The following is a 27105-nucleotide window of genomic DNA, read 5'->3' as shown; positions in this document are numbered from 1 at the left end:
CATTCTACAATAATGGTATAAATTTCACAATATTTAATGTTTTTCATAGTTTAAAGTTCCAAGAAATAAATTGTTAGGTTACGTATTAAAATACTACTGTTTCTATATTAATTAAAAAATACACTATTTCTTCAATGTTTGTAACCGTGAACTTTTTTTCTAATAAAGAGAAATTTACAATTTTTCGTGAACGTAAAATTTTTATACCTAAAGCTGTTTACGTTCCAAAAATAACCATAAAAATAATCCGCATGAAACTATACTCTAGCTTTCAATTCCATATTCTTCTTGCCAAAATCAAAGGAAAAAACGATACACTTTAAAAGGTTGCTTTGAACTGCCGATACATTTGCTTGAAAAAAACCACAAAAATTTAGTACAAAGTTAACAGGAGAATGAACAAAAACCTTTGAACAAAACTTCATACCATTCTCAATGATGTTACGTTTGTACAATTTTTTCTTCGATTCTTTGGCTTCAATATACATACATGTATATAGAGAGAGATCAGGATTATAATAAATAACAAGTGCAAGTATGATGAGAGCAAATTATCTATTTATTAAATTTTTATAGAACGGAACAGCGATTCGGTGGTAAACGCTATCGAGTCGTGAAACGATCGCTGGATGACGAGAAATTAACTATAAAAAAATATGAAAGGAAGTACTACTATAGCCGTACTGGCGTAGTAAAGAAAACGGCGACAGTATTTTTCACAGTGTTACTTCTACTGACAGCGAACTATCGTGAATATAAGTGAATGAGTGACGAGCGCTGCAAAGATGGCGCCACAGGAAGGTCTTCTGTAATACCTTAATCCTCGTTATATTCGAATGGTTCTGGTGGCTCTGCTTCTTGCTCCTCTTCGGGATGAGGACCATAAGCTAGAATAACGATGATAATTGGACCAAACGTAATAACCCTTGTAAAGCAAGAAGATATAACACGTGTGGCAAAAATTGAACAATTAACTTTACATAATTGTTCTTCAAGATGGAAATACTTTTAAAAAAGTATAGAAGAGAATTGTAATTTACCTCGTTTTCACAGATAAGTTATGTTTCTTTAGATTGATAGTTGATAATGAACAGGACTAAGAACAATTATCATTGTTAATTATTATAAGATTATTATCAGAAAGAATTAAATAATGAATTTACAAATGGTACATTGTTTCAATTCATTATGAAACCTGTTTAATAAATAGATAATGGATTAATCAATTAACCAATCTTGTTTTATCATACCAAAATTTGTCACTGAAGAAACTTTCATAAAACAAACTCCATTGTTCCCTTTTTGAATTAAATACAAATGATTTTAACTTGTATGAGTTAATCATTAACCCTTTGACTACTGTGGGCACCTAAAGACACTCAAAAGTAACAATTTAATGCAGTGTACAAAGAAATAAATAATGTTGTTTTACTGTAGTAAAATATAGTGTTTTGATTATTATTTGAATATACAATAATTTCTCAGAAATGCATACTTAATGAAAAGTTTCATCTTTCTTAGTGTACATTGCAAATGGATTCTTAGCATATGGTATATCTGGTACGTTCCAAAGTTTGCCTTAGTCAAAGGGTTAACCATACATTACTGTAATTTACATACATGGACAACTATTTAACAAGAAATTAAATTTCCTATAAAGAAGCAATTGGTATAATAAAGAAATAAGTAAATAAAATAAATTTATTCCTCCAAAATACATGGACTTACCTGCCACTGGCTCCACCAGTTCCTCTTCAGTGTCTGACTGGATGTGCTTCACCATGACAATACCTCCAATCTGAATGTCCTTGACTGTCACGTAGTGACTTCCTTCCACTAGTTGTATTACCTTCAGTTGCTGTCTCAGCACACGAGCTGGGTTCTGAAGAATCTCGAAATTCGGTTCAGCTTCCTTCTTCTTCTCTTCCACTTTCTCAACCTCGTCCTTGGTTTTCTTCTCCACTTTCTCTTTCGTGTCTTTCACTTCTTTCGTTTCTTTTGCCTTCTCTGTTTCCTTCGTTTCCTTTGTTTCCTTTGTTTCCTTCGTTTCCTTTACTTCTTTCGTTTCCTTTGTTTCCTTCGTTTCCTTTGCTTCCTTCGTTTCCTTTGCTTCCTTCGTTTCCTTTGCTTCCTTCGTCTCCTTGGTTTCTTTTGTCTCTTTCGTTTCCTTCTCCTTCTTCTTCTCCTCTTTTTCCTTCGAAGCTACCTCGGCAACTTCTTTCGTAGTTTCCGGTGGATCCTATGATTAAAAATTAAACAACGGAAATGAAAGAGAAAGACGCTAATCCGAATGCAACGTTCACCTAGCTCTATCATTAATACTATCACGGATTATTCTTTTGTTAGGAGAACGTTACACATAACCTCAAAAAATAGAGGAGTAAAAGTAAAAAGAGATAGAGCAGTGTGGTGGGAAAAAATTGTGAAGTATTTCAACTTGTAAAATGTTTAAGAGGTTATGGTTGACCTTAAGAGCATGATAAATTCCTAGATACATCTTCCAGTATAAAGATAATATAATATTAATAAAATATTATGAGGTTATGTTTGACCCTAAGCGCAAGATAAATTCCTATATACATCTTCCATTTTTAAATTTCCTATATTGTAATTTACGCAGTTGAAATATTCCAAATTTTTAAGAACCTTAAAACCCAAGCTTCGTAGAATTAAATATTCGGAATGTTTAGAATTATAAATTATGATTTTTGGAAGTTAAAGCGTTAAAAATATTGAAAATTTCGAAATTCGTAGTTTCTCAGACAATTCTCATGGGATTTCGCTTGTGTTGCCAAGCAACCATGCCTTTAATTGCGAGAAATTCTGTGCTAGAAGGGGGCAGCCATTTTCAGAAACTAACCACTTCCATTTTCTCGTGAGAATCACGGGCGCGCCTCTCGGACTCGCGCCTGCGCGCCCTGGCGGCAATGCTGAGAACTGCAGTCGTGATCTTCTCTCTTTCCTCGCGTTTCTTCTCCTCGAGTGGCGCAGGATAGGCATAGACGCTTGGTCTGGCGTTCGAACGGAACTCCAGCTTTGGCATCTTCAGCTGAGCGTTCAGAGCGATCAGGCAGGTCGGGGTGAAGGCCAAAGCCAGGCAGTGTGCCAATGGGAACCAGTACCAGTACTGCGTGAAGACCAATGCACCGACCACTGCCAGCATGTTCGTGTGGCCTGTCCTTGATTGCAGCGATACTGTCACGTTACGACCGCCTGAAATCGTTATCGTTGTTGCGTTGAAAGGTGCGATGAACGATTAGCGAATGCATAGATAGATGACTACTGTTATCTATCTGACAAGAATAGGTTAGGAATTCATCGGGAAAGCTCGTTATTAGACGCTACCATCTCAATTAAACTTCTACCTTGTAAACACGAAAAGTTTGGTCAATTTTTTGAGAATTTACGAAATTATTAATATACACAAATAAATTGACATAATATGGAGAATTAATGGAATGGATCTTTCATAACTATGTCACTCAATTACAACAGTTCAAAATTTTAACGTTATCAGTATCGTAACAAATATGGATGCTGACAGGATTAATAAAAATTATTTTTAATTGCAACTTAAGGATGGAATGTTCATGACCTTTGCTTAGAATTGTTTACCAGCCTCTCGAAGTCTTTTTACACTCGTTTCGAGACACTGTATATATTAAAGTATTAATGGTGTGTACAGCGACTACCTCTTCTATCTACACTTATAAAATTACTTCGCCGTAATTAATTCGTCGCTGAAGGTGTAGATGGTGCTCTTAATGGTATTCCTTATATCGGTGCATTAAACCAATTCTTTTTAAGTTAAAACAGTTATTGATCACGTTTTATGTTGTTTGAAATACCTTTTTATGTACTTAAATTTCAGAAACATAAATTGTATTCCTATTTCTGACCAATTTCAAATTTTATTGCACTAGATCTAACCAATACTATCTTAAATTTATGACAGTGTTAAATCAAAACTTAAATTCTTAAATATTTCTGTACTTATTTTACTATATTTACGAATAAACTTGGAATAATATTATTTTCGGTGTTTCCTTTCTCCTCTTTTCATATCATTACGAATAATGATATTTATTTCAAAGCATCTTGCATAAAAATGACTGAAAATATAGCAAATGTTACAAAATACACCAAAACAGATCATATACCATCTAAATTATTGTAATCAAAAAAGAAATAAATAATCTTAAATCTAAGTGCAACAAAATATTCCAAAAGGAATATTCTAAAAATTAGAATAATAACTATCCCCTAGTGCCCAAAATAGTGTTGCCATATTACAAAGAAACGGGAAAATCCTTCATCTGAAGATCCTCTGGCAAATAAACCAAATCCGAGACCATCCGCCATCGAAACACATCCAACGTGTCAAATACAGCTACAGGAAGTCTTCAACTTCCGGTTCCGTCATTGAACAACAGCCAGACGAATAACAGCCCATCAAAGGAGCGATAAACGCCCAATAGAGGGCGCCGATATCGCTATTTCCTGTCAGAGACGACAAGCCTCTCAATAAGAATCTTTGATCGACGATCCGTTCTATTTCCCGCGAGAACATGATAGAAAGAAGCTTATCGGCGCCATCTAGCGTCGAGAGTTACTCACCAGCGTCGATGATACCCTGCGCCAAAATGGCGCCGAACTTGGCCATCACGTCCTCGTGCTTGTCCACCACGACTTTAGCATATAGGGCCCGGAAGTCCTTCACGCGAGCACACGTCGCTTCAGTCTGCTGGATCAGAATCATCGCAGAGGCAATCAGCGCACCCTGGCGGACGAAGTTCACCGAGTCGTTCGTCATGGGATCCAACAGAGCCATGGCCTCCTTCAGACCAGTGCCGGCACACGCGATCCCGAGGGCCATCGCAGCTCCGTACCTCACGTGAGGATTGTAGCTCTCCGCGAGCAGGGAAACCACGCTGGGACATTGCTCCGGTGTTCTGCAACAGACAACAAAATCTTACGTTAGCTCGGGGCTTCGGGATGATGTATGATGTTCGCGGAGGTAATTAGAGGCAACATTAGCGAGCACCATCGATCATATCGAAGATTGTTTTTCGTAATTGGGTTAGACTTGGGAAAACATGCCTAGTACCACCAGAGTGTCAGAGCTGAAACTTCTGAGAAGGATTCTCTAATGTGAGGCACTAAGTATAGACGAAGAAAGGAAAAACTGGTCAATTCCTAATACTCTGACAATCATTCTCCCATTTTTGTATAGAATACGTCGTTACTGAATAGTCACGTGATTTCCGAAGTTAGCTACAATACGTAACACTAGAGCTACCGACTGGTCCCAGAATTTTCCTTTTTGCTATCACCGAACACATACATCTGCTTTAAGAATAAAATTGGTACCAACTCATATTAGGAAAGAACTGCAATCAATATATTCACTCATATTCATCGTATTCCCTGAAATTACTATAATCTGCGCAACGTTATAGTTAGGTGCCCACTAAAGATCGGTAGTTCTAGTGTTAAGAATATCTTATGTTTGATAATTGAGATTCCAGTTTACAATCTACATTAGCAGTCAGGATGCTTACACCAAAATTGTGGTAGTGGTTGTCATAAAATATGTGGTATGAGTGTGAGGAATGTTTGTGTCGAAGGATGTGTGTGACGTTGTGTGTGAGGTAGTCCTCGAGAGATTATATCGCAGTTAGAAGCGAATTTATTTTACGAGATTTAGTTATAATTTGTGTTGTGCTGTTATTGCATTAAATAAATCTTCTTATTAGTTTATCCATTTACTCGCAACCTGCTTTAAGAATAAAATTGGTATCAACTCACATTAAGAAAGAACTGCAATCAATATATTCACTCATATTCATCGTATTCTCTGAAATTACTATAATCTGTGCACGTTATAGTTAGGTGCCCACTAAAGATCGGTAGTTCTAGCGTTAAGAATATCTTATGTTTGATAATTAAGATTCCAGTTTGCATCAAAATAACCCTAACTTTATCACTGTTAAGTAGCTGATCCTGCTAGCCACCTTCTTATCTCTACAAGATTCTCATCTATGCACACAGCCTGAGAAATATTGCAAAATTTCACCCGATACCCCCTAACTTTGGCTACCAGTAGATCCATGGCTCGTAGATCCATAGTACCTAACATTGTCATTCCCTGAATCTAGGCAGATACAAAGTAACGGCATAGAAACGGAGTAACATCGCGAGCCTAAGTGCATAATCCTGTGTCCTGGTGTTGCAGGAGGACGATTCCGTGCTGGTGGACGGCGCGTGCCAAATACCGGACCCACTGTACAAGTTGATCGGCAGCATAATCTGCTTTTACATACCGCTGGGTGTGATGCTGCTTACGTACGCGTTGACGGTGAGGTTGCTGGCAGAGCAGCAGCAGAATATCGGAGGAACAGCAGGTTGGTCCTCCGGATGGCTGGGTGGCCCGCAGGGTCCACCACCGGGAGGTTAGTGTATTATCAGGTACACTGACCCGTTACATGCATCATCCAATCATCGACTATCTCTACCACTTTGCCTATCTTCATCTCAGATCAATCTCATCCTCTTTCTCACCTAAATCCATCTCAGTCTAACACAGCGACGTCTATGAGCATCTATCTCACTCGAACTGCATCGAAAATGAAAAATACATACAGGAAGAGATGGGACTTTTCGAAATGGAGTATTTATATCTCGATCACAAATTATCAAAGACTTGGTACGAGTTTCGAGCACGTGAATTAGGATTGGTGCATCGCGAAAGGAGCCTTGGGTGAGTTCTAGAGGCAACAAAGGGCGAAGTTTCGATTAATCGTTGGGTGAATAGACGAAGGTGGTATCTCGAGGATGTAACGGCAAGAAGTAAAGCTGGATTATCGTACCTGGGTTGAATTATTTATTCTAAAGGTGTGTGTCAGAGTCGAGAAGCGAAGACAGGCGAAGTTCAAGCCTCTAGAGTTGCAGTATCTCGAAGGAAGTTCACGAGACTCCTATGCAATTATTTGTTTCGAGTGCTGGAGAAGCAGATCGAGCTACGGGATAGGAAAGAAGTTTTAATGCCTGCACAAAGTGGAAGTTCGTGGCTGCCTGTTGCTTATGGTTAACCTATTATTCGTAGAGGCTGGCCGAAGTGCCTGGAGGTTACCGATTCTCGAAGCAGGATCGGCGAATCGACCTGCCGAGGCGAAGGGAATCCCAATGCCTGCGAGAAGGGGCGAAGTTTGTATCTCTTTTGCGTTCCATTATTTACGAGAGGCCCTTAAAATTCTCAAAGGGAGGAATTCATTCTGAAGAGTCTCGCTGAAATATCGTTGTAAACGAACAGGAAGTTCGTGTATCTCCGGGAAACTTGGTTAAAGCCTTAAAGGAAGTTCGACAAAGTTTCGAGGGGGGAGAATTATTCAGGGATCACTCGATTTTTGAGAGGCATGTAACAGGAGAATTAATTTCGAGTAGTTAACTGCGGATTAGGAAGATGAAAATTTTGTAGAAATATATAACAGATTCTTTTCCTGTGAAAAAGATACTAGGATTTTTATATCAAATTTTCTATAATGTTCTATATTCTATAATGATTTCCCATAAAATTATTTTCCATAATTAAGTATAAATTAATTAAATAATTATTCGAAATTTGTGTTCCCTTTTTAATCTCATTTGGATGTCACGAAATTTATATAAATTCATTTCTATGATGCCCAAGTGAGGATTATGTTACGGTTGATAATCGATAATTTCGATTTTATCAAATTTATATTTATCGACGTTTTCGAAAATATTCCAGAGCGATGGAAACCACGCAGATACCGATTTCTCCATTCGATCTCTCGGAAACGGGTATATACGAGTGAAAAAGCAAAATGCGAATGATATTTCATCGTTTTAGAGGTTTCATAGACGTGTCAATGTTCGAAACGTTCGCGTGTCGAGAAATTTAGTGCTAAAATCGAACAGGTTTGCAACGTGATGACCTTCGATCGTACCATCCGGTGCAACCTATCCTGATAATGAAAATTAAAAACGAGGGACTGAGAAATAGTAAATTATAATAAAAATATTAATTCATATTCTGAATACCTTAAATTGTACTACACGATATAGCAAAATACAGGAAACAAAATAATATCGTTTATGTTAGTTCGATACATTAACGCTCGTACATTTTGCATCACGGAGGGTAGAAAAATAAATCTAATTAACGAGACGAAAATCAAGAACAATTTCTTCCACCAAATAAATAAAAGGGAAATAAAGAAGGGAAACTGTTTAGAATTTTTGAAAAAATAAAAATCCCAACGTCAGCCATGCATAGTAAACTGTTCTCATGCTGGAGGATAAAAGAGGAGCACGCAGAGGCAAAGGGGATCCCAGCCCAAGCCAGGGAAAATAATAAAAGAACTCAGGGATATTACAGCATGTTTCACGAAACACGGGGCAATTCGAATTTGTCAAGAATTTTATTCGCCACGCTGTCGGTGTATCAGGAATTATTTCTCATCCCAGCATCCCTCTATCTCTTTCCTCGGTTAAACGCTATTAACATTCTCCCCTATCTCTCGGACGCTGGGTACCGTCGCCATTTTCTTTGTCCACGCACCGGAATTATCTCTAATGACAAGCAAGAAGCTTGTTCCCCGCGCTTCTGCCACGGAATGAAATGTCAAAGCTACGGTCCAGCATTGTCTCACGAGCTCCGCGATTTTTATACGCCCACCCCTGGCTCTGAACTTAACAAAGCGAGTTATCGTGCCACTTCTAAAGCGAATTGTATTCCCTGATAGAAGAAACGTCGCGTTGCAGCTTCGCGAAGAATATAAGAACACGTAGCACGTGCAGGGTATGTACAGTGAGGTCCAGAAATCATTCCTACCACCATCACAGGCTCACCTGTTAACTATAAACGATTGCTATTTCTTTGTGAAGAAGATCCTAGAAATTATAGTAATTATATTAACTATAGAAATTTCTAGGTACATTTGTTTGTAATTATTGACAGTACTTTGGCTATGAACTGTTTGGAAATGATTCCAACCACCATCTCAGGCTCACCTGTTAACTATAAACGATTGCTATTTCTTTGTGAAGAAGATCCTAGGAATTATAGTAATTATATTATAATTATTATATTAATTATAGTAATTTCTAGGTGCATTTGTTTGTCATTATTGACAGTACTTTGGCTATGAACTGTTTGGAAATGATTCCAACCACCATCACAGGCTCGTCTGTTAACTATAAACGATTACTATTTCTTTGTGAAAAAGATCCTAGAAATTATAGGAATTATAGTAATTTCTAGGTGCATTTGTTTATAATTATTGACAGTACTTTGGCTATGAACTATTTAGCAGTGGATGATGAAGATTTTTTAATGTTCGTTTTAAATTAGTAATTATAGTAATTTCTAGGTGCATTTGTTTATAATTATTGACAGTACTTTGGCTATGAACTGTTTAGCAGTTCTAAATTAGTTTTAAATTAAATTAGTTAGTTATTTTTATTAGTTAGTGATTATGTTTGATCATCATAAAGGTACCTGAACTACCATTAACCTTGTATTACTCTAATTAATACTGTATAAATTGAATTATAAATTATGATTTATTTTATTGTTTGGGGAAATAATATTAAATTGTTCGATGCTTCCGAACTTTTTGTCGCGAGTAGACATCGATCATGTTCCGAAATATATTTTAGTCACGACTGGTGTTATAACTTTTACAGAACTTTTATAGTGAGTAATGTTTGTTGGCCTAGCCGGACAATGTGATTTATTCGATGCTGTGTTGGTCATCCAATAGTCATATAGCTTCGTGGAAATTATTTATCTTGGGATAGAATGGTACATCGTTGGTAATTTTATAAATTTCGAAAGTGAAATTTTTTGACACATACATTGACACATTTTTTTTTTTTTTAGAGGAATCGATTAGTATGACAGGTAATGTGAAATTAACTTAATCGAGCATTTAACGATGGTGAAGAATATTGTGCAGTTATTAGATTAATTGTTTTAATTACCTCAATGTCGTCGGACACAGAATAAAATTCAGAACAAGTGGATAATAATAAAATATCGAAGATGTGTCATACTTGACCCACAATCTGTCTTCTCTTGATCCGAAATTAGGTTGACAACCTCGACCATTTCCATTTTTGCCCATTTTTATGCGCATTTCGATATTCGAATGAAAATGTGTCAAGATTTATTGAAAAATGTGACAGATAAGTATAATAAAATCCCATTTACCAGGACGAAATATCGACTAGTGTCGAATTAATTACATAATCATGTTAATTCAATTCAGTTGCCTGGACTTTTATTAGCTGAATCAGAGACCATACGTAGCAGGAAAAGTATTGAATTTCCATTATGTGAGGTGTGCATCTGTCAAATCTTGCTATAAGAAATTCAGTGTGTGGTCAAAAATGGAATCATCATCTAAACATCTAATGCAATCAAGACAACTATCTCAAAAAAAAAAAAAAATTAAAGAATTAGAAAAAGCAAGTGACCAAATAATAGCCATAAACAATAATATCTACAACTTTAATGAGATTTTGTACATAGTCTGAAAGCCATTGAATTTTTGAATTCATTATTAAACTGTCTATATGCTGAAGATGTCAAGTGTTGTCAAGTGATACCAAATGTTGAAGATATAAGAAATTCTGCACAAGATCAAAAGGGGTCTCATTTAAATCAAAGTCCAATTCAGATATCTTCACAAACTCAGAGGACCAAGTACCCAAGTACCATTTCTTCCAATCACATCCACTTATTCTAATATAAACATCTATTCTTTAACAGGTTCAAGTTACAACATTGAGTGAGTGATAAAAATGGTCCCAAAGTTCAAACAAACCATTAAACTCTTGCCCACAAACAATATTACAAAATCCAGAATAACCAATCCAAAGCATCCAGTACCTAAGAACTATTTTTATCAACTGCTTCCACATATATGAACATCCTATGACAGGTTCAAACTATAACACACTCAGCAAAGGGTGAAAATGGTCCTACTGGACCCAAAGATCAGTCAAAACATCAGACTCTCAGCTACAAACAATACTCCATGGTCTAGAAAAACTAACTTAAAGCATCAAATACCTAAGATCTAGTTCTGACAATTACATCCACAAATCTCAATATTCTCTGACAGGTTCAGACTATGCACATAGAGCCAAAGATGAAAATGGTCCCACTGAACCCAAAGACCAGTCAAACCATTAAATTATCTCCCACAAACATTACTCCACCACCTAGATCAACTAACTCAAAGCATCAAGTATCTAAGACCTAGTTCTGCCAATTGCATTCACAAATCTCAACATCCTCTGACAGTTTTCAGACTATAACACGTTCAGCAAAAGGTGAAAATGGTTCCACTGAACTCAAAGATCAGTCAAGACATCAAATTCTCACCCACAAACAATACTCTACCATCTAAAATAACTAATTCAAAGCATCAAGTGACCAAGGCCTAGTTCTACCAATTGCATCCACAAATCTCAACACCCTCTGATAAGTTCTATCTACAAGACATATTTAGGGTGGTAAAAATGGTTCCACTGAACCCAAAGATTAGCCAGTTCACCAAATTCTCACTCAAAAACAATACTCTGCCATTTAAAACAACTAATTCAAAGCATCGAGTGACCAAGACCTAGTTCTACAAATTGCATCCACAAATCTTCACATCCTCTGACAGATTCAACCTATAAGACATATTTAAAAAGTGGTACAAATGGTTCCACTGAACCCAAAGATTAGCTACGAAAGCAAACTCTCACCTGCAAACAATACTCCACCATCTAGAACAACTAATTCAAAGCACCAAGTGACTAAGGCCTAGTTCTACCAATTGCATCTACAAATCTCAACACCCTCTGACAATTTCAATCTATAAGACATATTTAGAGTGATAAAAATGGTTCCACTGAATCCAAACGTCAGCCAAGGCACCAAATTCTCATCCACAAACAATACTCCACCATCTAAAACAATTAATTCAAAGCATCAAGTGACCAAAGCCTAGTTCTGCCAATTGCATCTACAAATCTCAACACCCTCTGACAATTTCAATCTATAAGACATATTTAAAGTGATAAAAATGGTTCCACTGAATCCAAACGTCAGCCAAGGCACCAAATTCTCATCCACAAACAATACTCCACCATCTAAAACAATTAATTCAAAGCATCAAGTGACCAAAGCCTAGTTCTGCCAATTGCATCCACGAATCTTCACATTCTCTGACAGATTCATACTATAAGACATGTTATCAAGTAATAAAAACGGTTCCACTGAACCCAAAGATTAGCCAAGAAAGCAAACTCTCACCCAGAAACAATACTGCCAGATCCATAACACCTAACCCAGAAAAGCAAGTATCCGAGAGCCAGGAATAGATTAAAAGGAAGGAAAATGAAAGAGGTAACCACAAGAGGGTCGGAGACGATAAAAACCCCAGCCGATTTCGTGGTCGGATCAAAGTGGAGGCCTGGTAACAACGTTTTCGTGGCAGGGGGACGATTTTTAATCAAAGCCAGGGGGAATCGAACGGAACGTAAACGCGAACAGCCCGGGTGTACTTCGTGTCTGTCGAACAGGAGCACCACGAGAGAGGGTATTACGGGGAATTTCGGTGTAATCCGGCAACGGTTCCCGGCCTTTGCCTCGGCCCGATTCGCCGGAGATTGCGATTAAGAGTTCTATAGATTGGCCGGCCTCTTTGTTCGACGTGTGCGGCCTCCTCGAGGAAAGAAATTAAACCCTTTCCACCGGACTTTCCAGGCTTCCAGACTCGTCGCGAGGGTACCCGTGAAATAAAAATGCAACAGCATGATATTCGCGAGAGAAATCGTTCATTGGAACCACCGATTAATTATCGTGCTATTCTAGAAATTCGATCTGTACAAATTTCCTGCCTTTGTTTAGGTCTCTGCAAATTTGAGTCAAATTCATTTCTGATAAATTTCAACCCCGTGTATATTACAGTCACTGATAAATACCCCCCAAAATGCACACGAATATTTAAATGATATGCTAAATATTACCAAATTTTAGCGAATAATATTATTCATCGAATATTTCGATTTTGAAAATAATTTTGAAAAATATAAGTATAAAGATATAGATATCGAGAGATTAGCTATGGTCGCCATTTAATAAAATTCTAGAATGAAATAAAATAATTTGAAAAAATTTTGGAAAGCAATTTTAACCCTCTGCACTGAAGAGGTCACCACCAGTCGTTATTTAATAAAATTTAAAAACTTGATACTAATTGATATGTCAAATTTAAGATAGCGAAATAAAATAATCCTAGATTTTTTGATTACTATGTTAAAAACTGTCGTTCTTGCCAAGTGCATATATAATAATGTTAAATATAATATCATCGATTAGGTATTTCAAGTTTCACACGAAACCCCATAAAACACCCAAATTTAAATATTACTTGATAAACATCCACCCCCGTTTCGATATTATTTTACGAGACACAAAATTCGAAGTACCAAGTGTAAATTTAATTTATTATTTCAAATTGTAAATTTAAATTTGTATTCTTTTAAAATGGTGCATTTGTTTGTCATTATTGACAGTACTTTGGCTATGAACTGTTTGGAAATGATTCCAACCACCATCACAGGCTCGTCTGTTAACTATAAACGATTACTATTTCTTTGTGAAAAAGATCCTAGAAATTATAGGAATTATAGTAATTTCTAGGTGCATTTGTTTATAATTATTGACAGTACTTTGGCTATGAACTATTTAGCAGTGGATGATGAAGATTTTTTAATGTTCGTTTTAAATTAGTAATTATAGTAATTTCTAGGTGCATTTGTTTCTAATTATTGACAGTACTTTGGCTATGAACTGTTTAGCAGTTCTAAATTAGTTTTAAATTAAATTAGTTAGTTATTTTTATTAGTTAGTGATTATGTTTGATCATCATAAAGGTACCTGAACTACCATTAACCTTGTATTACTCTAATTAATACTGTATAAATTGAATTATAAATTATGATTTATTTTATTGTTTGGGGAAATAATATTAAATTGTTCGATGCTTCCGAACTTTTTGTCGCGAGTAGACATCGATCATGTTCCGAAATATATTTTAGTCACGACTGGTGTTATAACTTTTACAGAACTTTTATAGTGAGTAATGTTTGTTGGCCTAGCCGGACAATGTGATTTATTCGATGCTGTGTTGGTCATCCAATAGTCATATAGCTTCGTGGAAATTATTTATCTTGGGATAGAATGGTACATCGTTGGTAATTTTATAAATTTCGAAAGTGAAATTTTTTGACACATACATTGACACATTTTTTTTTTTTTTAGAGGAATCGATTAGTATGACAGGTAATGTGAAATTAACTTAATCGAGCATTTAACGATGGTGAAGAATATTGTGCAGTTATTAGATTAATTGTTTTAATTACCTCAATGTCGTCGGACACAGAATAAAATTCAGAACAAGTGGATAATAATAAAATATCGAAGATGTGTCATACTTGACCCACAATCTGTCTTCTCTTGATCCGAAATTAGGTTGACAACCTCGACCATTTCCATTTTTGCCCATTTTTATGCGCATTTCGATATTCGAATGAAAATGTGTCAAGATTTATTGAAAAATGTGACAGATAAGTATAATAAAATCCCATTTACCAGGACGAAATATCGACTAGTGTCGAATTAATTACATAATCATGTTAATTCAATTCAGTTGCCTGGACTTTTATTAGCTGAATCAGAGACCATACGTAGCAGGAAAAGTATTGAATTTCCATTATGTGAGGTGTGCATCTGTCAAATCTTGCTATAAGAAATTCAGTGTGTGGTCAAAAATGGAATCATCATCTAAACATCTAATGCAATCAAGACAACTATCTCAAAAAAAAAAAAAAATTAAAGAATTAGAAAAAGCAAGTGACCAAATAATAGCCATAAACAATAATATCTACAACTTTAATGAGATTTTGTACATAGTCTGAAAGCCATTGAATTTTTGAATTCATTATTAAACTGTCTATATGCTGAAGATGTCAAGTGTTGTCAAGTGATACCAAATGTTGAAGATATAAGAAATTCTGCACAAGATCAAAAGGGGTCTCATTTAAATCAAAGTCCAATTCAGATATCTTCACAAACTCAGAGGACCAAGTACCCAAGTACCATTTCTTCCAATCACATCCACTTATTCTAATATAAACATCTATTCTTTAACAGGTTCAAGTTACAACATTGAGTGAGTGATAAAAATGGTCCCAAAGTTCAAACAAACCATTAAACTCTTGCCCACAAACAATATTACAAAATCCAGAATAACCAATCCAAAGCATCCAGTACCTAAGAACTATTTTTATCAACTTCTTCCACATATATGAACATCCTATGACAGGTTCAAACTATAACACACTCAGCAAAGGGTGAAAATGGTCCTACTGGACCCAAAGATCAGTCAAAACATCAGACTCTCAGCTACAAACAATACTCCATGGTCTAGAAAAACTAACTTAAAGCATCAAATACCTAAGATCTAGTTCTGACAATTACATCCACAAATCTCAATATTCTCTGACAGGTTCAGACTATGCACATAGAGCCAAAGATGAAAATGGTCCCACTGAACCCAAAGACCAGTCAAACCATTAAATTATCTCCCACAAACATTACTCCACCACCTAGATCAACTAACTCAAAGCATCAAGTATCTAAGACCTAGTTCTGCCAATTGCATTCACAAATCTCAACATCCTCTGACAGTTTTCAGACTATAACACGTTCAGCAAAAGGTGAAAATGGTTCCACTGAACTCAAAGATCAGTCAAGACATCAAATTCTCACCCACAAACAATACTCTACCATCTAAAATAACTAATTCAAAGCATCAAGTGACCAAGGCCTAGTTCTACCAATTGCATCCACAAATCTCAACACCCTCTGATAAGTTCTATCTACAAGACATATTTAGGGTGGTAAAAATGGTTCCACTGAACCCAAAGATTAGCCAGTTCACCAAATTCTCACTCAAAAACAATACTCTGCCATTTAAAACAACTAATTCAAAGCATCGAGTGACCAAGACCTAGTTCTACAAATTGCATCCACAAATCTTCACATCCTCTGACAGATTCAACCTATAAGACATATTTAAAAAGTGGTACAAATGGTTCCACTGAACCCAAAGATTAGCTACGAAAGCAAACTCTCACCTGCAAACAATACTCCACCATCTAGAACAACTAATTCAAAGCACCAAGTGACTAAGGCCTAGTTCTACCAATTGCATCTACAAATCTCAACACCCTCTGACAATTTCAATCTATAAGACATATTTAGAGTGATAAAAATGGTTCCACTGAATCCAAACGTCAGCCAAGGCACCAAATTCTCATCCACAAACAATACTCCACCATCTAAAACAATTAATTCAAAGCATCAAGTGACCAAAGCCTAGTTCTGCCAATTGCATCTACAAATCTCAACACCCTCTGACAATTTCAATCTATAAGACATATTTAAAGTGATAAAAATGGTTCCACTGAATCCAAACGTCAGCCAAGGCACCAAATTCTCATCCACAAACAATACTCCACCATCTAAAACAATTAATTCAAAGCATCAAGTGACCAAAGCCTAGTTCTGCCAATTGCATCCACGAATCTTCACATTCTCTGACAGATTCATACTATAAGACATGTTATCAAGTAATAAAAACGGTTCCACTGAACCCAAAGATTAGCCAAGAAAGCAAACTCTCACCCAGAAACAATACTGCCAGATCCATAACACCTAACCCAGAAAAGCAAGTATCCGAGAGCCAGGAATAGATTAAAAGGAAGGAAAATGAAAGAGGTAACCACAAGAGGGTCGGAGACGATAAAAACCCCAGCCGATTTCGTGGTCGGATCAAAGTGGAGGCCTGGTAACAACGTTTTCGTGGCAGGGGGACGATTTTTAATCAAAGCCAGGGGGAATCGAACGGAACGTAAACGCGAACAGCCCGGGTGTACTTCGTGTCTGTCGAACAGGAGCACCACGAGAGAGGGTATTACGGGGAATTTCGGTGTAATCCGGCAACGGTTCCCGGCCTTTGCCTCGGCCCGATTCGCCGGAGATTGCGATTAAGAGTTCTATAGATTGGCCGGCCTCTTTGTTCGACGTGTGCGGCCTCCTCGAGGAAAGAAATTAAACCCTTTCCACCGGACTTTCCAGGCTTCCAGACTCGTCGCGAGGGTACCCGTGAAATAAAAATGCAACAGCATGATATTCGCGAGAGAAATCGTTCATTGGAACCACCGATTAATTATCGTGCTATTCTAGAAATTCGATCTGTACAAATTTCCTGCCTTTGTTTAGGTCTCTGCAAATTTGAGTCAAATTCATTTCTGATAAATTTCAACCCCGTGTATATTACAGTCACTGATAAATACCCCCCAAAATGCACACGAATATTTAAATGATATGCTAAATATTACCAAATTTTAGCGAATAATATTATTCATCGAATATTTCGATTTTGAAAATAATTTTGAAAAATATAAGTATAAAGATATAGATATCGAGAGATTAGCTATGGTCGCCATTTAATAAAATTCTAGAATGAAATAAAATAATTTGAAAAAATTTTGGAAAGCAATTTTAACCCTCTGCACTGAAGAGGTCACCACCAGTCGTTATTTAATAAAATTTAAAAACTTGATACTAATTGATATGTCAAATTTAAGATAGCGAAATAAAATAATCCTAGATTTTTTGATTACTATGTTAAAAACTGTCGTTCTTGCCAAGTGCATATATAATAATGTTAAATATAATATCATCGATTAGGTATTTCAAGTTTCACACGAAACCCCATAAAACACCCAAATTTAAATATTACTTGATAAACATCCACCCCCGTTTCGATATTATTTTACGAGACACAAAATTCGAAGTACCAAGTGTAAATTTAATTTATTATTTCAAATTGTAAATTTAAATTTGTATTCTTTTAAAAATAATTTTTAATAGAAAATATTTAATAATTTAAAAAATTAAAAATTGTTGAATATAATAATTATAAAAAGAATTAATATATATCACTAATTTATCATTCGTCACGAAATTAAAAACACCCTTTATAAACCACCCCTAGTTACAATATCTTTTATCAAATAACCCAAGCTTCTGACGAAAGCTCATCTTCAACCATACGTGAAATCTCCTGGAACTCGACCAAAAATTGCACGACCCCTCCCAACCTACAGTTCTTCAAACACACCAACCCTCCAGTGGACCTTCATCACGCAAAGAAATCGTAATAAACACACGTGGCGATGTGACCATTTCGCATGGGGTACCAATTGACGTTGCTCGTAAATTCCATAAGTTCCAGTGCAGATGGTCGATCGTCGTGGGCCAAAATCGTTCGAGTTATGTCTACCACCCCCCAAATAGCCCAAATACCTTCTCCAATTGCCCTCCAGGGAAGCAAGGATAGGGGGATCGCGGAAAAGAAGCTCGGAGCAGGGTGCAAGGTTCCTTCTATTGTTCGGAGGCTAGGAAATTGCAAAGAGCATACTGGCGAACTTCCGCGAGCCTAGATGGCGCAAATTGGGGCGCAAACCGACGCCTCTTTCGGCTCGGATATTTGCATCGGCCGATTTAACTTGCAAATTGATCGTTCGTGTTTTGCAACGTGCGGCGAAAGTGTCGGCGAAACAAAAGGCGGTTTAAGAAGCGTTCGAAAGCAGGCCAGTATAGATTAGAGCCAGTCTAATTTCGAGAAATACTAGGGTCGGTTAAATCTTGGCGAGGGGGTTGGGTACGACCATCATACCATTTTTCAAAATTGTTTTTGAGGAAGCAAACTTTATAAGGGATTTGTAAGAAATTTGATGGAAATATAGGAAATAATTTAGTATAATTATTATTAGAGTCGGTCTAATTTCGAGAAATACTAGGATCGGTTAAATCTTGGCTCGGGGGTTGGGTACGACCATCATACCATTTTTCAAAATTGTTTTTGAGGAAGCAAACTTTATAAGGGATTTGTAAGAAATTTGATGGAAATATAGGAAATAATTTAGTATAATTATTATTAGAGTCGGTCTAATTTCGAGAAATACTAGGGTCGGCTAAATCTTGGCTCGGGGGTTGAGTAGGACCATGATACCATTTTTCAAAATTGTTTTTGAGGAAGGAAACTTTATAAGGGATTTGTAAGAAATTTGATGGAAATATAGGAAATAATTTAGTATAATTATTATTAGAGTCGGTCGAATTTTGAGAAATATTAGAGTTGGTTAAATCTTGGCTTGAGGCTGAGTATTATATTAATTATTGGATGATGGGAGACTATGGTCCCATTTTTTAAAATTGTTTGTGAGGAATCAAACTTTACGTAAAGAATTTGTGAAAAATTTCATGGAAACATAAAAATTAATTTAGCATAATTATTATTAGAGTCAATTTAATTTCGAGAAATATTAAGATTGGTTGAATTTTGGCTGGAGGTTGACTATTATATTAATTATTGGACGATGGCACCATGATCCCATTTTTTAAAATTGTCTTTGAAGAAATTAAGCTCTACTTTATGAATTTGTGAGAAATTTAATGAGAACATGAGAATTAATTTAGTATAATTATCATAAGAGTCAATCTAATTTCGAGATAAGATTGGTTGGACCTTGGCTAGGGGTTGAGTATTATATTAATTATTGGACGATGATATTATGGTCCTATTTTTTAAAATTGTTTTTGATGGAATTAAGCTTTACTTAATGAATTTGAAACATGAGAATTAATTTAGTATGATTATTATTAAAGTCAATCTAATTTCGAGAAATATTAAGATTGGTTGAACCTTGGCTAGAGATTGAGTATTATATTAATCATTGGACTATGGGACTATGGTCCCATTTTTTAAAATTGTTTTTGAAGAAATTAAACTTTATTTAAGTGAGAATTTCGTGAGAAATTCAATAGAAATATAAGAATTAATTTAGTATACAGTCAGTCCAATTTGAGAAATTACTATGATCAGTTAGATATTATATTAATCATTGCATAATGGAATCGTGGTCCCATTTTTCAAAATTGTTTTTGGAGGAATCAATCCTTATTTCAAGAATTTGTGAGAAATTTAATGTTGTTATAAAAAATAATTATTACTATGAATATAAATAATAAAATAAATTATTGACTTCATAATTAAACGTAGATTATATTAAAAACTATAAAAAGAGAAAGAAACAGAATTTCGCCAATATTTTGTGAATTTTGAGTAAGAAAAGAGATCAACATACTGCAATTAGTACGAAATCCAGAAACTACTAATTATTATAGATATTCATCTCTGTCCAGAGTTAGTAATTAATTAGAATTACTATAATAAGGTAGAATTACTATAGTATAGTGACACAAAGAAGGAAAAGAAAATTAAAATGGAGGCAGATGTACGAGTTGGGTTCCAAGTGACATAAAATTCTGAGGCATGAATAGAGAATTTTCTATGGTAGATCAAGATGAATATGACTTCTAAATATTCGTGATGTGCAGAGCCAGATGGGATTTTCCTATCTCCAACTGATATTTCTCCGACGCCGGATTCTCGCTTAAAAATGTATAGTGTTTTTCTGAATCGAAGGAAGGAAATTAACTGTCAATCCCTGGTCAGTATTGCGCAGAACTCTCGAAATCCTATATTCGCGGTTATATCGGACGAAATAAATTACGGCACTGGTTTGAAATATGTAGTGAACGACATCGGTGTTTTCGAGCCAAATGAATGCTGTATTTTTGGTATCAAGCGAGAATGATCGATATTTCGATGTATCGAATGTCGAATCGTGGATAATAAATCAAAAAACTCTACTAGATGAAAAAACTTGCCTGAATAAAGGGCAAAAAAAAATGTTAAAAATCCAATTTTTCTAAGGAAAAAATCATCGAAATTTTAGTGACGACAAATGATAAAAGATTTACCAAAAAATGGTATTTTTATCGATTTTTTAAATTATTTGCAATAATTGCGTAATAATGAAAATTCATATATTAAGAATAAATGAAATAATCATTCTCCATTTCATACTTAGGAGAGAAAAAAAAAATGTAATTCTAAGTGAATAGAATGTATAATAAATTTCTGATAACTATAGTACTTTGTCATCATCCTTTATCATCATCGTTATGGTATCGAACAAAATGTTAGAAAATTATTTTATTATTCCATTAATTTATTAACAGAGTCGACTTTGTTCAATAAAATAATTAATAAATCAAAATATTTGCTTTTAAGTTTTTACATTTAAAATATGCTTAACCTGTCACCTAATTATTTTATTTTAGATACAGAAAATGAAACAATTTCAGAGACAAAAAGAAAATCGTTTTTAATTAAATCCATTTTAATTCGAAATAATGAGTAGAATATATAATGTGTTTCCAATGCAAAAACAACAACGAGTTCAGAATAAATAAATCACTTTGAAAGTTCAATAAAATTAATAAAATAATTCGTTTTCCCAATATTTCTATTTTTTTCTTCCTTAATTCTGAGTATTCTCCGTTTTAGCATTCTATTTTCATTTTATTAATCATTCCAGTGATTTCGATAACATTTCATGCTGAAGAAATCGATTAACGTATATTATTATTTTTAAGCAATACATTAATTTAAATAACGAATAGGCGACCTTAATTACCAATAAACAGTGTCTAAACAGCGGAATAAATTACTGACACACGCCATAACTGCATAAGTTACCATAATAGCCATTTTGCAATTCCAACCGTACTATCAGTAAAATCCTAGTCTCGTTGAAAAAGCGATGAAATAAGACATTTCGAGGAATTACGGCTCCATTAACTGCGAGAAATTTGCATGACATGATCGTGAATCAGGGAAGAAAAAGAGACGGACGAAAAACAGTTAATTCTCTTAAACGCTTCATTGCCTGAAATCGTGGCTGATTTATCGTCGTCGTAATTCCTATCATTCGATCAGCTTTTTATCCTCGATCGAAAATGGAAACTACCCTTTCTTTGAACCCAGTCGCGAGTATCACGATTCGATTAACATTTCGTGGTATCGAAGAGGTCGTGGAACCATGATATCGTCCAACTATGTACGTTCGATTGATTGTCTCTTGCAATGTGGACAAATATTATTCTTCCCACTACAATGCCAATTCGAGTATAGTAAAAAGAAAATTTGATTTTCTGATTGAATTTCTGTGTTTTCCAATTTTCTTTGCCTTTTTTTTAAGAATAATGTATAATAAAATTTCATTTTGGATAATGATAAATAAATAATTATATATTAAGTAAAATATATGAAACATAAGAATAATTGTATAATTTATGATTTATAATTAATGATAGAACTATCAAAATTAAAATGATTTACTTGAGGTACTTTATTATCGTAATTATTGAAAATGGGACGAAATTAATGAAAGAAAATATGTATTTATCGTCACTATATTATTGTGATAAATTATCACTCGTTTATAGTATATTTAATTATAGGTTATAGGTTGGTAGTACTGGTATTAAGTTATATAGAACTGGTAATTAAATTTTCAAATTCAAATTTAAACTCGATTTACTATTATTAATTAGGGAAGCCTACAACTCTGCTACGTTGCTACTCTCTTTCTATAGGGTGGTTCAAAATTCACGCATTTGTGCGATACAATGTCGACAACGAAAAATAAAATACAGCGTAACAGCCGACAGTTCAGGGTTATTAAAAATAAATCCTTATTTTTAAGCAATATTTATAATTTTTAATTAAAAACCTGTGTTTCTTTATCAAAATTACTTCTTGCATGAATTTTGGGACACCCAGTATATATCAATCGTCATTAAATTATTATTCAAAAATAATTTACTCGTGCAACTCATGAAGCCTCAAATCAGGATTGCACTTCCATCTACGTCTTCCGTTTTTTGAAACCATACTATCTCACGACTCTATAATTCCACCTAACCTATACAACCAGCTGGATCCAACCCAAACACCGCAATCGTTCCACGGAGACTTCACGGATCCCATCGAAGCCGAATCATTTGTCTTTCTCTCGTCGAAACTTCAAACCTATTCCATCAGTGTCCAATGACAGCGACGGATTAAAAACGATCGCTTAGCCCTGGCCGATCAGTCGCCCGCAACTCGACCGCCATTTTTCTTTGCCCATCGCGCGCACGGCGCTGCGTGTCTCTTCCATTTGACAACTAGCGACGCCCCATTCGCCGGCGGCGATAAGAACTTTCGCGATGACAGCGCGGGAGCATGCAAATCGTAGCCCATTATGCAAAGGTGGTCCCGGACGTGACACGGTATGCTAAAAAGGGTGCTTCCGAATAATCGTTCGGCGAAATTAATCGATACAGGGACACGGGATATAGGAGAGGCGAGCATAAATCAACTGGCCCAGAAACGAAATCAGCGAGACGCTGTGCCGTGCTTCTTGCTCGATTAATTTCGCGAGCTCCACGCTAGAGGGCGTTCGAGATGGCGCTGGTATCGCTAAGTGGAGTATGGCGAAAAGACTCCTAGAATTGTGAGGAGGTTGATCATTTTTTTTTATAAATTGAGGTTTTTTGGGGTGGATTGCAGATAGGAATTTATGTGAGGAATTTTTATAGTTGAATTGAATTTGCTTGATTGAAAAGCTTGACTTAACCTCCAACTGATGACATAGCATCAAATTATAACCCTATTTTAGTGATGCATGAAAAATTACTGTATTTATACTAACATTAAATAAAAAAACAAATTTCACTTCAATTATTAATCAAACTATGCTTTTTGTTTACAAATTGTCATAATATAATTAATATGATAGAATCACGTAGTAAATAACGTATAGCAAATATACTACGTATACTATAGCAAAAAAGTACGTCACTAATTGAAGGTTAACCTGTCTAGACCTCTTTCAATTACTATCTTTTTGAAATTACACACAATTTTGTCTAAGATCGTTTTTTATTTTCAGTTGATGTTTCAAAAATCTATAATTCTGACCGGCGTAACAATAAAAATATATCTTTAAATATAAAATTAAAAGTAACGCAGTTATCAGTTGCATTCTGGTTCCTAGTATTATTCTAGTTATAATAACTAGACCATAAAGTAACCAGCTTGCAACAGAAATTCCACTAACCACTCGATAATTCCACCTAACATTTGCCAGAGTACCGACGCACCAGTACACCAAGTTTACGCAAACTTGGAACTGGTGAAGGCATAAGAATATTTCCAGGATGACGTGATCGAGCCGACTTCAAGGCAAAATCTCTAGACAGTAACTCCACTAGTCTGTTCCCTAAAATCAGGGCCAATTATCTAGCATCGGAGATACAGTTTCGAAATTGTCGCCGATCGGTTAGGAAATGTCAGCGAGTTATTGAAGTTGGTTGTGGGGTTGTGTAAATATCCAAACTTAGGGAACAGACTGTACATTAGATCGGAAGCTCGTAGAGAACGCAGTTTGGCCGTGATCGGAAGCTCGCGGAGAACGCAGTTTGGCTAAAAATTTAAGGAACTTTGTTTCCATCACCAGACTCCATCTTGTGATAGATAAATCATAATTGTTCTTGTATGTTGGGATAATTATCTTAGCTTGTTCCATACAGTGAAATTATTTCTTCAAGAAATAAGATAAAGGGTCTCTGAAAATGAAGATCTATTGCACAAGTTGATGTGTAAGATGCTTTACGAACCACTGCTGATGTCAAGAGAGATGCTTAGGTGTTAACACTAGGTTTACGGATGCTATCTGTATACCTATTTCTAAGGGCACCTGTCAAATTCACAGGTAAAGGAAACCACGTGCCTCCTTTTTTAACGATTAGTTTAATTTAAAAACAATTATATATTATATTAACAGTCTTAATATAAGTTAACTAAATCTGTTACCATCGTATAATTGAAGCAACCCTTCCGTCAAATTGACGGGTTTCGTAAATCTAGGGTTAATAATGAAGAATGGCCACACAAGGTGAACTAGTACCTTGATAAAACTTTGAGAAATAAGCTCTCATAAAATTTCACGAAGATGGGAACTGCAGTTTGAAGAATCAACACAGGTGTATTATCTATTCCCTTATGAAAAATGTACTGAGAGTGCAAGCTACTAGAAATCTGAAGATAATCAAGATTACTGAAACAATTAGGGGTCAAACAGACCAACAAGATCTTCAAAACACTGGACATCACTGAAAACACACAGAAATCTTAAATAATCAGGATCCATGAATCTATTGAGCACTAGAAATAAGTATATCCCAAGTTTAAATCCCAAAATTAATTAATAAATAGCCTTGAATTAATCCTTAAACCTAAACCCAAAAATGACTATGGTCTGCAAAAATTGATAAAATTAAAATTTTCAAATTTCCATACTACTCTAAATTTCTTAAATCTCCAATTTACATTTCACAAATTCATCATCAAAACATTCCTGAACTCATTTGGTATCACGATTGTTCACTGACATCTAACCTCAAAGATGTCTTTGATAAAAATTCTAATTAATTTTTTCGACTTCTTTTATGCCAGTAGGTCTGGACAGACGAGGTACTTGGAAGCGCTTTTTACTGAGCAAAAGTTCGGCCGGAAGCGGTGGTACGCCGCAGCACACTTCCGGCACGTCCACAGACACCGAGCTGACAACGCTGGACACCCATGATCTCTGGCTTCCAGAGAGCGAACCGCCACCTTCAGCGATGTTCGCGCTTCACGCCTTTGGCGCAGAGATGCTCAAACTGTCCAGAGGCCTCGAGGGTATCGCCAGCCCCGGAAGTCCTACGCCAATGGGAACGCCGAGGTCCACGCCACAGCACCTGGTCCAGCATCATCAACAGCAGCAGTCGCACCAGTGCAGCTTTCGTCACGGGTAAGGATTCCATGGCAACCCTCGCGGCGCATCAAGGTCGTAAAACCGCCAAAAAAAAAAAAGGCAAAAATTCCCGTAATCGACGTTTGAACGTATCAATTAATTTTTCTCACCGATAGGAATCCATAAACGCATTGGTAAGTATATGAAGTGCATGTGAAGATCAATATTCACCGGTTTATATACCACAGTCGTAAGTTTTTTATAGCCACATGTAAATTGTACAACCCTATTTGCATTCGACGCCAATGGTCACTATAAACTCGTTACGAGGCACGGATTTTTGTTCCCTTTCATTTACGTTTTCTTATGCAAGAAGTACAAATTTTTGCCAGCAAATTGCTCGATGAGATATGTCGAATAATATACAACCAGGCTTTTATATAACCTCATAATATGTTGTCGATACAGGTTATGTCAGAATATTTTATTATGTGGTAGTTTCATGGGATTATATCCATAATTTAAAAATTATTTTTCTAAAAAAGCAAAGGAAAATAAAATAAATATATTCCCACCCAAATAACTCAATAGTCAATTACAGCTAACGCTAGAATGCAACATAAAATGAAAATAAAATAGAAGAACTATTATTCTAGGCGTAAAATTTATCAAAAGGATGCCATAAATTTTATTGCCTATTTTCTTCTAATTTTATTATTCATTATACAATATCTATTACCTACACTGTCACTTCAAAATACAAGGCAAACCACATTTCAGTTTCCAATCAGGCACTCCTAACCTATTCCTATGAAATAAACAATCGTATCAAACGATAAATTAAAGATTCACTCACAGAAGGAGCCACTGCGCAATTATTACCGCATTACATCTCGTACTGTTTCGACAGCACAGAATTATCGACCGAGTAGTAGATCATCGATCGAGTCACAGATGGCGTCGCGCTCGCATCTGCCACCCGCCGAACCGCAACTTAACCAAACATTTTCGACGCGCGATTAACTGACTGTTTCGACTAAAATTGCGAACGCTTCGACTTCCTTCGACTTGCTTCGGGAATGCGAAACTTCTTCGCGTCACGGCGGGATAATAAAACGCGAGACGTCGATTTCCACACGCGACAGATCACTCGTAGATAACGCTTCCACCGGAGAAACAACTGTCACCGTGTCGAACTGCGTTCAGATGGAAAATCTGCTCTGCTAGAAGCGAAGGAGTGGGGGGAATAGAGCGAGC

General features: G+C 35.8%; 1 protein-coding gene across 1 annotated transcript in view; it reads right to left on the bottom strand.

Moving 5' to 3' along the window:
• Positions 1-546: 546 nt before the first annotated feature.
• The window catches only part of Rpn2 (Regulatory particle non-ATPase 2), a 182328-nt gene continuing 155769 nt past the window's right edge, over positions 547-27105 (bottom strand). Inside the window, exons 11-16 of the mRNA XM_017907450.1 lie at positions 6396-6405; positions 4618-4954; positions 2861-3213; positions 2129-2239; positions 1729-1966; positions 547-887 (exon numbers count right to left, since the gene is read on the bottom strand). Of these exons, the coding sequence (XP_017762939.1) occupies positions 817-887; positions 1729-1966; positions 2129-2239; positions 2861-3213; positions 4618-4954; positions 6396-6405 (1120 nt within the window). The 3' untranslated portion in view covers positions 547-816. The remainder of the gene's footprint in view (positions 888-1728; positions 1967-2128; positions 2240-2860; positions 3214-4617; positions 4955-6395; positions 6406-27105) is intronic.

Source organism: Eufriesea mexicana, unplaced genomic scaffold, assembly GCF_001483705.2.
Source record: "Eufriesea mexicana isolate 0111107269 unplaced genomic scaffold, ASM148370v2 scaffold8076, whole genome shotgun sequence".
Lineage (NCBI taxonomy): Eukaryota > Metazoa > Arthropoda > Insecta > Hymenoptera > Apidae > Eufriesea > Eufriesea mexicana.
This window is presented reverse-complemented; position numbering and strand designations above follow the sequence as displayed.